The sequence below is a fragment of the Nelusetta ayraudi genome, unplaced genomic scaffold (genome assembly GCF_046127955.1).
Source record: "Nelusetta ayraudi isolate G7.1 ecotype Tasmania unplaced genomic scaffold, CSIRO-AGI_Nayr_v1 ptg000031l, whole genome shotgun sequence".
In the NCBI taxonomy this organism is placed as follows: domain Eukaryota; kingdom Metazoa; phylum Chordata; class Actinopteri; order Tetraodontiformes; family Monacanthidae; genus Nelusetta; species Nelusetta ayraudi.
In genome coordinates, this window is record NW_027466081.1 from 874,594 (window position 1) to 889,784 (window position 15,191).

A 15,191-nucleotide genomic window follows, 5' to 3' on the forward strand; every position below is an offset into this window, starting at 1 on the left:
TTATTTGACAGGTTTATATTACTTTAATAAACTTATAAACAACTTTTCACTGTTAAATCTTAACCAATGTTCCTTGAAGAGTAACCCACACCCCCCCCAGTAGTCTATTTCTCAAATGTAGGATTTTAAATGCAGGACTTTAGATATGTTAGTGGTGTTGTTTACTTGGTCTCACAAGTTTGACAAAGTTAACAAGGTACATTAGGTACAGCTCCAACTCCTGTAGCTGCAGGGATGAACCGTATAGAAAGACAAACAACATTTAGTTTGTCTTTCTATACGGTTCGGTAATACAGACACCGTACCCTTGCCTGAAGACAAATGGATGGCTTGTTGTTGTCATTAGGGGACTGAGACCCAGTGATCAATTGGATTTGTGGTGTTTTTTGTAGTTATTTTGCTTATACGTCTTTAAACCCCCTTTGAACCTCCGTGAACATGCTCCAAAACTCATCAAATTTGGCTAGCAGCTTGTAACTGGTGGAAAAAAATCTGCTCTATAACAACCAAAAACACTAAAATCGTCTAGCGGTGGCAGAGTCCTGGTGCAGAAACCCACATGTTTGTCTCATCAAGAACTACACTATGTAGTAAAAATGACTTTGAAATATATCATATCCCCATTGAAAATCGTATTTTAAATGATTTGCTTTCCACGGGTGATTAAATGTGTACAGAGCATAAGATACTTAAGGTCCTTCATACTAAACAGCTATAACCCAGGTGAAGTGAGGTATCTAGCACGAGAAGAACATACAGTATGATGAAATGATGCTTTGATACAATGCAAAGTAGTCAGTGTACAGTTTGAATAACAGTGCAAATTTACTGTCCCATTAAAATAACTCAACAAACAGCATTAAATGTCTAAACCACGAGCCACAAAAGTGAGTACAGCCCTAAGTGGAAAAGTCAAAATCTGGCCAAATTGGCCTTTTCCTTCCCTGGTACCGTGTGACTCGTTACAGTTGCAAGGTGTTGGACACAAAAGGGGAGCAGGTGTGTTAAATTTAATGCTATCGCTCTCAGGCTCTCTCATACTGGTCACTCTGAGGATCTGAAAAAAGAATTGTTGCTCTCCATAAAGATTGCCTAGGCTAAAAATAACATTGACAACAACCTGAAACTGAGCTGTCGCATGGTGGCCAGGATCATACAGCGATTCGACAGGACCTGGATCCACTGAGAACACGCCTCGCCAAGGACGACCAAAGAAGTTCAGCGTCATATCCGGACATTGTCTTTGAAAAACGAGCCATATGAGTGCTGCCAGCATTGCTGCTGAGGTTGATTTGGTTTGAATTGGTAAAAGGTCAGTCTGTCAGAGCCCACACCGTACGCCGCACACTGCATTACATGGGTCGCATAGCTGTTATACCAGAAGGAAGTATCTTCTGAAGGGGATGCACAAAAAAAGAAAGAGCCCACAAACAGTTTACTGAAGACAAGCAGACTAAGGACATGGTTTACTGGAACCATCTCCTGTGGTCTGACGACACCAAGGTCAACTTATTTGGTTTGGATGGTGAGAAGCGTGTGTGGCAGCAACCCGGTGAGAAGTACAAAGTGTGTCCTGCCTACAGTTGGTGGTGGCAGTGTCGTGGTCTGGTCCTGCGTGAGTCCTGCCAACGCTGGAGAGACTACAATTCATCGACGGAACCACGAGTGCCAACATACTAAAGCAGAGGATGATCCACTGGCCTCGGGAAACTAGTGCGCTGGGCTAGTGTTCCATCACGACAACGTGCACAAACACACCTCCAAGATGATCAGTGCCTTGCTGAAGAAGCTGAAGTTAAAGGTGATGGTGTGGCCAAGCATGTCTCCAGACCTAAACCCTGTGGAGCATCTGTGGAGCATCTGTGGGGCATCCTCAAACGAAAGGTGGAGGAGAGCAAGGTCTCTAAACATCCACCATCTCCATGATGTTGTTGTCCTGGAGGAGTGGAAGAGCATTCTAGTGGCAACCTGTGAAGCTTTGGTGAACTCCATGGCCAAGAGGGTAAAAGCAGTGCTGGAAAATACTTCTGGTCAGACAAAAATTGAACTTTTGATCCCAGTTTGAATCACTTGTACTCACTTTTGTTGCCAGCAGTCCAGACATGTATTGCTTTGTGTTAAGTTATTTTGACGAGACAGTACATTTGCACTGTTATTGAAGATGTACAAAGACTACTTTACTTTGTATCAAAGTGCCGTGCTTTTGTGTTGTCCTACGAAAAGATACAATTAAACATTTGCAGAAATGTGAGGGGCGTGCCCACATTTTGTGAGACACTGTGTACCCTTGTTCAACTTCACTGGTGTCTCGGCTAACGCTGCCCCCTGCTGATGGACAAGGAGACCTATACCCTTTGCCGTGAGATAGATGAGGCGAAGACAAAGGAGGCACTGTCAGTCGAGGGTATGTTTTCACCCCGTTACAAGCAAGGTAATCATAACAATGATGTTGAAATGATTGTTTTAATATAGAAAAACTACAGGCTGTTGTTTCAATGTTCTTTGAACTCTGCCAGATGCCTCACTGTAGTTGGTCAAACGTGATAGTAAGATACATTTGAAGAGGAATAAAAAGAATGTGTGATGTAACAACAATGTTACATCCGTACCGGCAACAATGTATTTTCTAAAGAAAAAAAGTTGCATTCGATGTACTGTGTCAGTTTTATTGACCTGTTAGTAGCATTGGGGGTCTTCACTGCCATTCCCCCATAATGCAATTCACTGGGTTTCTAATGAACTGCAATAAAGTAAGGAACATTATTATTATTATTATTATCATCTGCCTTGTTATGAAGCCAGCGTGGTATGTTTGCAGTTACGGCACAATCGTAAAATCACAAGGAAACACACCAGTTAAGAGACAATTGTGATGCAATGTAACAAATACACAGTATGCATTGTAATCTAGAATGAACTACATGCCCTGACAGTGCGTGAGCTGATCTTCAACCTTCAATTCTTCTCTTCATCCATTAGTCAGCCCACAGACTGTAAAGTTCTGTGTTGTCTTTTTATTTCCTTTTTTTATGTTGAAGTGTGTTTTCCTGTTGTGTTTTTTCAGTGTTTTTAGTTTTGCTTCCTATTCCCTGATTAGTTTGATCATTTCTTGTTTGTGGATTAAAGAGATCGTCGACTGGAACCCAACCCTCCTGCTTGCCCTGTTCCCTTTTGCATGTGGGTCCACCTGTCCTGCCCTTTACACAGACATCCTGCAAGCTTTTACATCAGTGTGATGTAAGAGTACGATGTGAAAGTGTAAATGTACACTGATAGGGAGCTCTGATATTGTGGGCAGTCAGTCAAACACGGCCAAGTTGAGGTTCATCAGACTTCTCAGTTAAGATACGATGTGATATGATGAGCATAAGTCACAATCCTGTAGACATCTCAGTCCACCTTCAACAAAGTGTTTAACATTTTGAACCTGTGGTTTTTACCATTCATGGTTTTCAACAATTCCACTTAATGCTGGGCAACTTATTGAGGCAGAAGACTTCAAGTTTATTCCCCGAATTCAGTTCAGCATTCTGTCTGTAGAGACACATGATGAAAATATTCCCTGAAAGATACGATAAGCTTAGTATATAAGCTCTACCAAGTAGGGCCTCCTTCCCCGGAGTTAAACACCTCACCTCACCTCACCTCACCTCGCCTCACTCCTCTGCACCTCAAGAGGGCACTTCTCATCAGACATTGTACTGTTTATTTGTTTTCTTTTAATCTTTCCAGCTGACGCTGCAGAGTAGCAGAGCTATTGAAAAGACAGGATGTCGGTGAGATGGAGCGCTCGGCGGAGAGAGGGAGAGAGAGAGAAACAAAAAATGTACGCATCAAAGGAAAACAGTCGATGGTAATTGTGTGGGATTTATTATCAAGAAAGGAAAAACAATCCAATTTGATTGCTGTTAATTTCTCATCCTCTGCCAATGATTGTTGAACCAACGGTGACGTAAGACTTTGCCGTCTGTCGAGTTGAGCGTGCGTGGGTCCTGCCGTCCAATCTCTAATTACCTCTGATGACTTCAGGTGCTGATCTATTTTTCTTCACGCAGCTGCAGCCGCTCTGTGAATCACTGCAGAATGAGGTTGGGCTTTTGCTATTGGCCGGCACAGAAACACTTTTTAAATTATTATTCACAAGTGAATAATACTTTATGCAGATTGATTATTTTATTGCTGGGCACCCTGGTAGAATTTGCTCAGACCTAATATAACATTCTAGCCCTCATGTTGAACACACATGCATCTATTTTAACTAAGGTCCAGTGAATTCAATTGATGTAAGGTTTACAGTTACATGGATTTAGCAATATAAAAAATAACAAATGACTAAATGAAGGTTTGTTATTAGAATTGGTGAACACTAGGAGACCCTCTAATTAAGCGTCACCATTCAAAACTGACAGCTCACAGAAACAAGCCAACGGCAGTCGTTCCACTTTGAGATTCCACCATGAGAAAGTCTATCAGTAGCTCGTCACTTAGTGGTGTGAGCTACATGAAAAGTTGGATGCAGTGATAAAGTCATACTGTTCTTATCCCAAAGACTGCATGTGTGTGTATGTGGGCGTGCGTGCATTCATATTTATATTGTTATCTGTCGTGCCTCAAAGGTTAACTGTATAATATTTGGAGATTTTGAAGAAGAAACAGTGCATCAAGTGGTTGAATTTCAGGTCGCAGCATCCTTCACTCTCCCTCCCCCTCTTGAACTTGTCAGTGAACTACGGTGGCCTGCGCACACAAACCTGGGTATCTTGTCCTCCTTCTTCTTCGTTGGTTTATTTGAAGATGCCAGCTGTCACCCTAATCACGCAACACACTGTCAGGTGGCTGGATTGTCCACACCAGGCTTCCATATAAGCAGTGCAAGACGGCAGCTGACTGGGAGAAAGACCCTTGATCTACACCAGGGGTCACCAACGTGGTGCCCGTGGGCCCCACGCACCTCATGAGTGCACAGCTCGTTGAGCTGCGTCTAAAATTCCATTTTATCCAACCTTGTTAAGTCATTTTTGATAACTATTGATAACTCATGAGCTTCATAAGTGTCTTCACATGGAAGAGTATCATTAATAATAATAATTGTTATTTCAGGAGAGTCTAGCAAACTGGTAGCCCTTCATACGGCTCAGGACCCATGAAGTAGCTCTCAGTGCCAAAAAAAAAAGTTGGTGACCCCTGATATACACAGTATGTATATTATTTAGTACAAATGAGAACTTTTATACGTATGAAAACCAAATTACTTTTATTGTGCTGGGATTACTCTTATTATTATTTTTTTTTTTTAATGGGCAGTTTATTTAGCTTTTACCAATATAAACAGCATAATTAAGTCAAATATTACACACCGGACCTTTAATGGAGGTCTTGGTGTTTTATCTTTGCTCTGAAGTGCCCTTTTGTCACTTGTCGTTGTCCCCACCGCGTTAGCATAGCTATAAACTCAAAAGTCCAAAGTTGACTCAGCAGAAGCGAGGTACAAAAACACAGAGTCAGCGCGAAGACAGAGTTCAAAGAATATCGAAGCAACAACCTGTCGTTTTTCTATATATTAAACAATCATTTCAAAAATCATTGTTGTGATTCCTTCACTTGTAACAGGGTGAAAGCACGCCTGGCGCAGCGCTTCCCTCGTCTCCACCTTAGCTATCTTGCGTCAAAGGCTATAAGTTTCCATCAGCAGGGGGCAGCATTAGCCTAGACCCCGGTGAGTTGAATAAAGGTCATAGATCGGTTTTTTAGTGTGAAATTATGCTTCTAACGCGGAAATCTGAAACAAGAAACAAAACAACATTGTTAGACGTTGCAACTAAACGTGGCAGTGTTGATTGTGTTGACTTGTTTGATCCACACTGATCTGTGTTGAACCATCTTGCCAAATAGGCGGTGGTGGTTTCAATGCTTGGAACAACTGACACAGTCGCTTGTAATTGTTTTAATCATATCTTTATGAATTCCATTGTGCGCTTAAAGCTAGAACACTGACATAATGAATGCATGGTCAATCAGCCTTCAGCTTGACTTGTTTTGTTTAATTTGATGTCTGTCGTAGATAAAGAATTTAGAAAATCTTAGACAAGATAAAAAGTTCGTTTAAAAAAAAAAAATCTTACTTAAACTGTTTGTCACATTATATATATATATATATATATATATATATATATATATATATATATATATATATATATATACATATTAAAAATCTACTTATTTTTGGTGTCTTACATGGTACATCACAAAGCAAAATTATACATTCTTCCATCTACACTATGCTATATGTACAATCACCAATTAAATTATAATTAATGTTCAAGATAATTAAGGTACATAAACTAAGAACCTATGTCATTTTGTGTGTTTTTTCCGTCTGCTACAATGTCACAGTTATACTTTTTTTTTTCTTGCCTTCAAACTTCATGTTAGAGGTGCAAATGCTTATATTGTTAAACTACAAGTTAAATGATAATCCAAATTCCAAGTCAACGTGAGATTTGTTGAGAATGATGTCAGATAACAATATATGATGACACCACATTGTTGAAATTATTTTTATTAATGCACACAATACAATGCAATGCAATACAATACAACTGCAAAAAAGTCAGAATGATGGGAGTTCAAAGTTAAACGTGCTTCTATAAACCCCACAATAAAATGTAGCTCTGCATTTTTTGTTGAAACACAATGTTGCCCATAAAGATTGTATAATTTTTGTTTTCAGACCCCATTTGTTTTTGTTTATGAGCAATGATTGCATTATGTGTCCCGACTGCCCAGGTGAAATGGATTTGTGCATTTGTCTGGCACTGTAAATGACGGCTAAGAGAAACAAGCATGATTTCAACTTTATGAGCAACAGTGTAGTTAACCTGGCTACACCAGATGGAATGTTTGTTAAATCCATTGGATTTATTTCACTTTTCCATCTGGAAAACAGCCCATAGAAAGCGTTTTGAGGACTTGGAAGTTGATCTGATTATTATTTTTTTTCATCTAGCACATTCTTTCAACGTGTACCACTGTTTTCCTGATGTTAAGGTACCTTTTGATGTCTCGCTGTGGCGAGCAGCACTACGCCCTGGTTTTCAACCAGACTCGAACTAAACTTCAACTGAACTCTTCGTAGTTCTCTTCGTAATTGTTTTCCTGATAATGGCAACATCTGTGCTCGTCTCTCCTGCAGATGTTTTTGTTTTCAGCCTTTCTTTCTTCATCTCTTTGGGGGGCAAACTGTAGGTTGGAGTGGATGATCAGGCTTTTGTTCGGAACTAAAAGGGTTTTAAAAAATACTTCCTGTCGGATCTTGGCAATACGGATGATCATGATCTCGGAACTCAAATCTTTTGAGCTCCAGTTGAATAACGGCTTCATTGAAGGGAATAATACACTATGATAAGACTCCAGCACAAATACTTGAGTTGGTACACAATGAACTAATTTCATTGTGCACGTACGAGCATGCAGTTGTGCATTAGTCATATTGAACTTACACCTACATAAACAACTTTATGTGGACCTGTCTGTTTCCTTGAACACGTTAAAAACAAACACCAGACACGTTGGCAGCAGTTTTAGGCGGAAACGACGGCCGCGAAAACCGGATTCAAATGGGAATAAACACTTCAGGTGAGGTCCGCCGAGGGTCCACACAAACGGCCAGGCTGCTGTGGCTTAACCTTCAAGCCGCCTCTTCTTTCATTCTTCCTACGGGCTCTTTTAAAACAGTCCGCCGCCGCTGCTTTTACTGCTGGGCCGAAGGACGCTCCTGTCAGCGCTGCTCGTGTTTTACGCGGCCGCATAAAAGCCTGCGGGGGAGTGCGTAAAACGTTATTAGCCGAATAAGCGAAGCGCAGGTGCCTCCCAGTAGGTGCACCACATGTCCTGGCTCATGTGATGGTGCGTGCTCGCATCGAGTCTCATTTTGTTTCCATGGCCCCCCCCCGCCCCCGGCGTCCTCCTTCCTCCACAAAGGAATCCTCATTTGCATGTTATTTTTATGACATGAAAACATATGAAATGAGTCCAGTTTCTCCGTGTGTTATGGATTACAAAGGCTTGTAAAATAACTTCATCAAGCCCTCGGAGAGGACAGCCTGGTCCTGTCTGGCCATCTGCGCTGGAAAGAGATACTGTGTACGACTTACGCATTGACTGAAAAGCACATGTTAGAGAGGGTTTGGACATGAGGGCTCTGTGAGGGTCCAGCATCCAATCCGAGCTCGTACCCTCCAAAAGATCACGTGGCCGGCGGGGTCTCGAGAGTCTAGACGGTAATTGTGGAGGGCGCCGCTTCTCAGCTGCACTCCTCGCAGTTGCAGGCCAAGATGTATCTGTAGGTGGCTGTGATGCGGGTCCCGCCGGCGCAGCGCAGCCTCACGGCTTTCAGCTTGGAGGTGTGCGGCCGGCAGCAGGAGCAGGTGCTCTTGAAGGGCTGCTTGAGCACGGAGCTGAAGGAGATCAGGGGGTCCGAGCGGGTGGTGTGACTGCAGTGTCCCTCGCAGCGCGCCAGTAGCACGATCTGGAAGCACACCAGAGAGCATGCGGGGAAGCAAAAGGTCAAGAAGAGAGCGCATGGTGACAGCGAGCGAATGACACGTCTTTTAGTGGGTCCAGTGTGTAATAATTGGCTTGATTTATGATTTTAATATTGGTAAAAGCTTAATATATTGTCTATAAATACATTAATGAAAGTGTTTACCCTTTACCCTTAGAACGGTTCTTATTTATATATAAGAATATACGTAGATCGAGGGTCTTACTCCCAGTTAGCAGCCATCTTGCGCCACCATAGTTCTAAGGAAGCCTGGTGTGGACAATCCAGCTGCCTGACAGTGTCTCATATTTAGGGTGAATCATTAAATAAACCAACAAAGAAGAAGGTGGACGAGGTATTTAGGTCTGTGTGCGCAAGCCATGGTAGCTCACTGGCAAGTTAGGGAGAGGTAGGGTGAAATATGCTGCAATCTACAAAGTAACCACTTGATGTCACTGTTTCTTCTTCAAAATCTACAAATATTACACACTTATCCTGAAAATTAAGTTAAGTAAATTGCGAAATTATCGCTGGGGAGATTCGAACAATGGCATTGTGTATACACACTTCTCAATCCCATCAATCAGTAGTGTCTGCAAGCCAAGTGGTCCAATTTCCTTTCATAGGATGGCGAGGGCATGACCCCACTCTATGCTGGCCCTGTACTCGTTAGCTTTTTTGGTTGAGACTGAGGTCAGATTGGTTACATTTAGGCATGAAGAAGACTGATGAGCCAATCAGAGGCAGAGTAGGGTGGGTGATGCCTAGCAAGGATTAAGGTTGACAAGAAACTACTGGCCTACAGTATATGGCATACTGCAAAAGTGAGAGAGTAGTTGTTAAATACAAAATTGTTGTCATTTTGGATTAAGAAATAAGGAATACTTCACTCAAAATGTAAAAATGTCTTTGTAATTGTCTTGCACTTGTCTGCGGGGCAGTTTTGGTGGCAGTACTTACATAATCATAATGCCATTGTTCCCTGAGGTCAAGCTGCAGAAATTATGTGACAAAGTGCAAATACTACTGGACCATTTTTGGGTGAATTGAGTAGAGAAGTCTTACACGTCAGTGTTTATAAAACAGGGTGTTCATCCTTTGCTGAATGGGCTGCTTTAAAAAAAAAAAAAGGTGGGCATGAATCAAGAGTAGTAGACCCATTTCTCCAGGGACCACTACACCACTGATCTGAACCGTGTCTCCTGCCTCGGACGTACACCTGCAACCTGTGGAAGTGCTCACTGGTCCTTCACCATTCGGTCGGTACCACGCACATGGCCACCACCCGAGCGAGCAATTACTTGACACGATCCCTGTCCCCTACTGAGCAGAGCGCCGCCTTTTCCACTGGTCGCGGCGATCAGCTCGCTTGCCTGTGTAAGTGCAAACAAAGCACAGTGCTGATTAGTGGTGCGCGCATCTGACTGGCGTCCCCCCCGCCCCCCCTGGGTCACCGCATTCCTGTCGCCTCCCTAAACAGACTCCTGTGTCATGTCCTTCTGTCAGCTGCTGCATGTCGCCACCCGTGTACCGGCACGGACAAAAGGCAGTCTGGGGCTTTGGCAGCGGTGACACACACACAGACGCACATATTGCAGGGGGCGCTGTTAGCACTTTTAAGGCCATTTGTCTTTGTTCTCTCCTGTGACTCCTCTCCCACGCGCGTCTGTGTTCTTCCCTCATTTGCCAGAATTCCCTTCTCCATACCTTCCATTCATGGCCATCTGTATTTAATGGAAATGTGCCCTTACACTGAAAGTAATTGACCCCGATTTGCTTGAGCATTTTCGCGCTCACCAGCTAGAAAGTGGAGCAGGTCTATGCCTTGGGTTTCATCACTGTGAGAGTTTGTTTTCCGTGTGCTGGTGTAAAACCTAATTTAAAATGGATCAGTCTATCACCATGATTTCTCATTATTACAAACATCCATCAGTTTGCTATATCCGCTTCTCCCGCACTCGGTTTCGGTGTAGCTGGAGCCTCTCAAAGTTGTCTTTAGACAGAGGTGGAAAAAGCATTCTGTGGATGTAGATACTTGAGTAAAAGTACTGATTTAACTCCTTTACTCAAGTAAAAGTAAAAAGTAGAGGTTCTGAAATGTACTAACGTAAAAACAAAAAGTTATACATATTTTTTTTCTTTTTGCAATAATCTGGACTGAACTGATGAGAGTCACCCCAAAGCAGAGGTAGTCAAGGTAACATAACATCCCTCTAAAATATCATCCACTTTTATATTTAGCTACGCAACAACGTATTTCAAATAGATCCACTTTAAGCAACAACGACAACAATAACAAATACCTTTGAACGGAATTTGTATCTTTTAAACACTTTTAAACACAGAAATAATTGTATAAAGTGTTTTCCTAATGTAAGGAGTTGAAGGTACAGGCATAGGTGTGCAAATGTAGGGAGTAGAAGTTAAAAGTTGCCAGAAAAAGAAACACTTCAGTAAAGTACAGATACTTGAAAAATCTACTTGAGTACAGTAACGGAGTATTTGTACTTCGTTACAGCCTGGAAAAGTTAGCAATTTATTGCAGCGCTGCATAGAAAGACACACAACCCCAAGATGGTCTGATGGATGGATGGATGATGGATGATGGATGGATGGATGGATGGATGATGGATGGATGGATGGATGGATGGATGGATGGATGGATGGATGATGGATGGATCGATTATGGATGGATGGATGGATGGATGATGGATGTATGGATGGATGATGGATGGATTATGGATGGATGGATGGATGGATGGATGGATGGATGGATGGATGATGGATGGATCGATTATGGATGGATGGATGGATGGATGGATGGATGATGGATGGATCGATTATGGATGGATGGATGGATGGATGGATGATGGATGTATGGATGGATGATGGATGGATGATGGATGGATGGATGATGGATGGATGGATAATGGATGGGTGGATGAATGGATGGATGATGGCTGTATGATGGATGGATGATGGATGGATGGATGGATGGATGGATGGATGATGGATGATGGATGGATGGATGGATGGATGGATGGATGGATGGATGATGGATGATGGATGGATGGATGGATGGATGATGGATGATGGATGGATGGATGGATGGATGGATGATGGATGGATGATGGATGATGGATGATGGATGGATGGATGGATGGATGGATGATGGATGATGGATGGATGGATGATGGATGGATGGATGGATGGATGATGGATGATGGATGGATGGATGGATGGATGATGGATGGACCTTGCACCTATCTCTCCCAGAAAGGACGGGATGTTATACTGGTCCACAATGGCAACTTATATGAAAGAAACTTATTCAGTGAGCTCATGGCGTAAGAGGGAGAGAGTAAAAATTAATTATAAAAAAAAAGCAACAACTTTTCAGTTGTCTTTTGCTCATTTTTACAAATGATTTTCTTTTCATTTGGGGGAGCTGACAGACACGTCTGCCCAGTCGAACAACTGCTCAAACCATTCAAACATTCCTACTGTTTCAACAGTCAAAAAAAAAAAAAGAAGCAAAAATCTCTCAGCCAATCATCTCAGCCGTCAGTTCAATACAGACTATAATAGAAAAGCCAACTCATGCGGCCAGCATGATCAGCTCATCCACCCACAGCCTGAGTTGTGGTTTGGCCACCTGCTTCGTGCACTCAGTGTCCCCAAAAAAAAAAACCCCACCAAAGAAGCGATGCCGCATGCTGGCGGAACAACTGCAGCAGTGCAGCGAGTTTTGACAGCGGTGTTTACATGTATGGCGCCATTCGGGGGATAATCATTTCTCCGCACAAGGAGGCTGTCTGACGCTATACAAACACTGTCGTTCGTTTGATTGCTCCTTCGTGCCTTCCAACGCCTTGACCCGAAATGTGTCAGCGCTCTGCCAACGCTGCTGTCAACATAACACTTCCCAATGCGCTAAACACACGGATTTCAACGGCCTGCGACACACAAATAGCCCAAGGCTGTTGTATTATTTGGAAATCCGCACTCAAAAAGCCGTTTACAACATCTAGAGTGGATTCTAGCCGTGGGGGCTCCACTGAAGGGCAAATAAAGTGGGCCTGTTCAATGGCCTGCCTACTCGGCAGCATTGCAATACAAAGCCGTCTGAAGGGTTCAGTTATCACGTTCGTTTCAAATTCAAACAAGACCTGTCAGCAAGGAAAGCCTCTGTCGGCGCTGTGAATATTTCTATTGGGCGTGTTTACAGAACTTTGCCAGCACATTTTGCAACGGACAGCAAGTTCACTTCTGCGGAGAAAGCAAGCGACATGATGAAATACTTGGGCACTGGAGGAAAAGTAGGATGGCGGCAGTGTTGGGAAGATTACTTTGCAAATGCAACTGGTGAAAATGTCACAGTAGTGTAGCGACTTCAGTTACCTTATCAGAGTAATGTGACTAGATCCATTCGATTACATTTTGATTACCTCTCTAAATTTTAAATACGTTTTCTCGTTTGTTTCGACCCGACAGTGTTAAGCTAACAAGCAGTACTCAAAACAACAACATAAAAATAACGGCCATAACGAGGTCAAACTTCAGTGCCTCTTTTTGCTGTGAGATCTGGTATCTAAGTTTAAAAAAAACATTTTTTTTATGTACTTCCAGCACTACAACGTGTTTCCTATCAACTTTAGTCTTGCTGCTACTTCGAAATGGCTCAGACTCAGACCAACAAACATTTCAAATGGCAGGCGAGTGGCAGGGGTCGCTGCAATTCCAAAACTGACCGGAGGACCAATCAGACGCATCAGAAAGGTGTCAAACTTTCGTCTGCGCACGAGAAAACCATGCAAAGCAACAAAAATAAAATGATCAATTTATTACTTATATAATGGACTCCTTCATCCCCAAATCGACCTTCAAACAGTCTCTAACGGCCTTTCTCAAGGACTCTTGCCACGGTTTCTCACCCCACTGACCCTCCCTGACTGACATATGATGTTGTTTTCATCTGTGTGGTGTATGAACGTTTGTCCCCTCTACTGTTTTTAGCTCACTATGTTTTAACACGTTTACTTTTGCAGCCCTCACCCCCTTTCCCTCAGGCCGTTATTTTCAGTAAGGATTTGTTCTTAATAACTTGCCTGATTAAATAAAGTTTTTTTTTTCTCAAAAATAAACAAAAAGCCCAGCCTTTTCTGTAAAAAAAAAAAGTGGTCCGATGTTATCAAAATTGTAAACGTGAATAGTTCCACAAGTAACTGCAATTCAATTACATTTTTCCCCAGTAATGAAACTGATTTCAATGAGCTTTATTTTGTAAATGACCAATATAACAACGCTACACGTAACCCGTTGCTCCCCGATAGAGTTAATACTGACGGCTAACATTAACACATCTACCAGCGAGAGAGAACATGTATTGTGATAAAGGGCCACAGACAGACAGACTCTGGCTCAAAGTGCTGTGTGTGGATTCTCTCTTACCTTGGAGTTGCACTTATAGATGGGGTGTGTGATAGTCTCCACAAAGTGGTGTCTCATGCATCTCTCGGGGTCACTGTCTCTCTGTTGCGCCTGTCCTTTGTCGCTGGCCTTGTTACTGCCGGCGGACTGGACGAGGCCCAGCAGGGGGCAGCACACCAGGAGCAGCATCAAACCGGAGGGAGAGCTGCCGGAGATCGAGGGCTTCATGACTGAACAGTCCCGAGGACCTGTGTCCTCGCGGCGTGTCTCCTCTTTATGGTTCTCGCTTCCTCTCGGCCTCGGCGTACATCAGGATTTGACAAAATTCCAAAAATAAAAGCAAAAATTGGATGGGGGGCCTCGTCTGTGTTTCGTCCTGCTTAGCACAGCAGAGCTTCGAGGACGGAGGAGAGGTGCGGAGAGAGTCGTGGCAGAATGGATTCTGCATCCGGCAGCTCCATCCCCCAGTGACCGGATCGTCCGCTGGTGGAAAACAAACAAAAACAGGAAAACATCAGCAGGAAGAGTAATTATGGCAGTGTGTTTTTGCCTGCTAGTCATTTTGTACATTTGCTGATGAAAAGATCACAAGCTTCACCGTGTGTGTGTGTGTGTGTGTGTGTGTGTGTGTGTCACAACAGCAACAGATTCCAATTTTGTCTATTTAGTTGCTTCCCCTGCACATAATTCCTTTAATTATAGCAAGCACACACACACACACACACACACACACACGACCCTGGCGCTTTTATTACAGCGGAGAAACTTTAAGCCATGCACAAACAGCCTGCAGCTCCCCCTCCTCCCTCCTCCTCCTCCTCCATAGGAAGGGACTGTTTCATTAAAATCAATCACTCTCCCAGCAGGCCTCCTCGTGAGTGCACAGCCTTGTGCCAGTCCCTGGGCTATTACTTTCACGTGCATTTTTGTTTTTCTTTGCTTTCCAAGCAACTGATTTTTATTGTCCTCCTGACGTGAGTTTCGACCAAGGCTTTGTTTTTGCTTTGTTTGCTCACCCGTTAAACTTTTTTTTATGAACACATTGCCGTAGATTTGTTGGTATTCCTGAGTAGTTTTTTTTTTTTTTTTTTTTGAGGAGCTAGCGCTGCACAGCGTGCTAAACGGTGCGCTGGGCGTCTCACTTTAAAAAAAAAAAAAAAAAAGTGTGTCGAAAGGTCGGGGCCCAATTCAAGAGGACCCTCGCGACTCGAGCATGACT

At 43.0% G+C, this 15,191-nt stretch overlaps 1 protein-coding gene across 1 annotated transcript; it reads right to left on the minus strand.

Annotated features, from left to right (window-relative positions):
• Positions 1 to 7,286: 7,286 nt before the first annotated feature.
• ndp (norrin cystine knot growth factor NDP) lies at positions 7,287 to 14,432 on the minus strand. Its single transcript, XM_076030756.1, has 2 exons — positions 13,994 to 14,432; positions 7,287 to 8,527 (listed from the first exon to the last, which is right to left on the minus strand). Exons 1-2 carry the CDS (start codon positions 14,198 to 14,200, stop codon positions 8,303 to 8,305), a joined length of 432 nt encoding a protein of 143 aa, XP_075886871.1. The 5' UTR covers positions 14,201 to 14,432; the 3' UTR covers positions 7,287 to 8,302.
• Between the last annotated feature and the right edge of the window lie 759 nt (positions 14,433 to 15,191).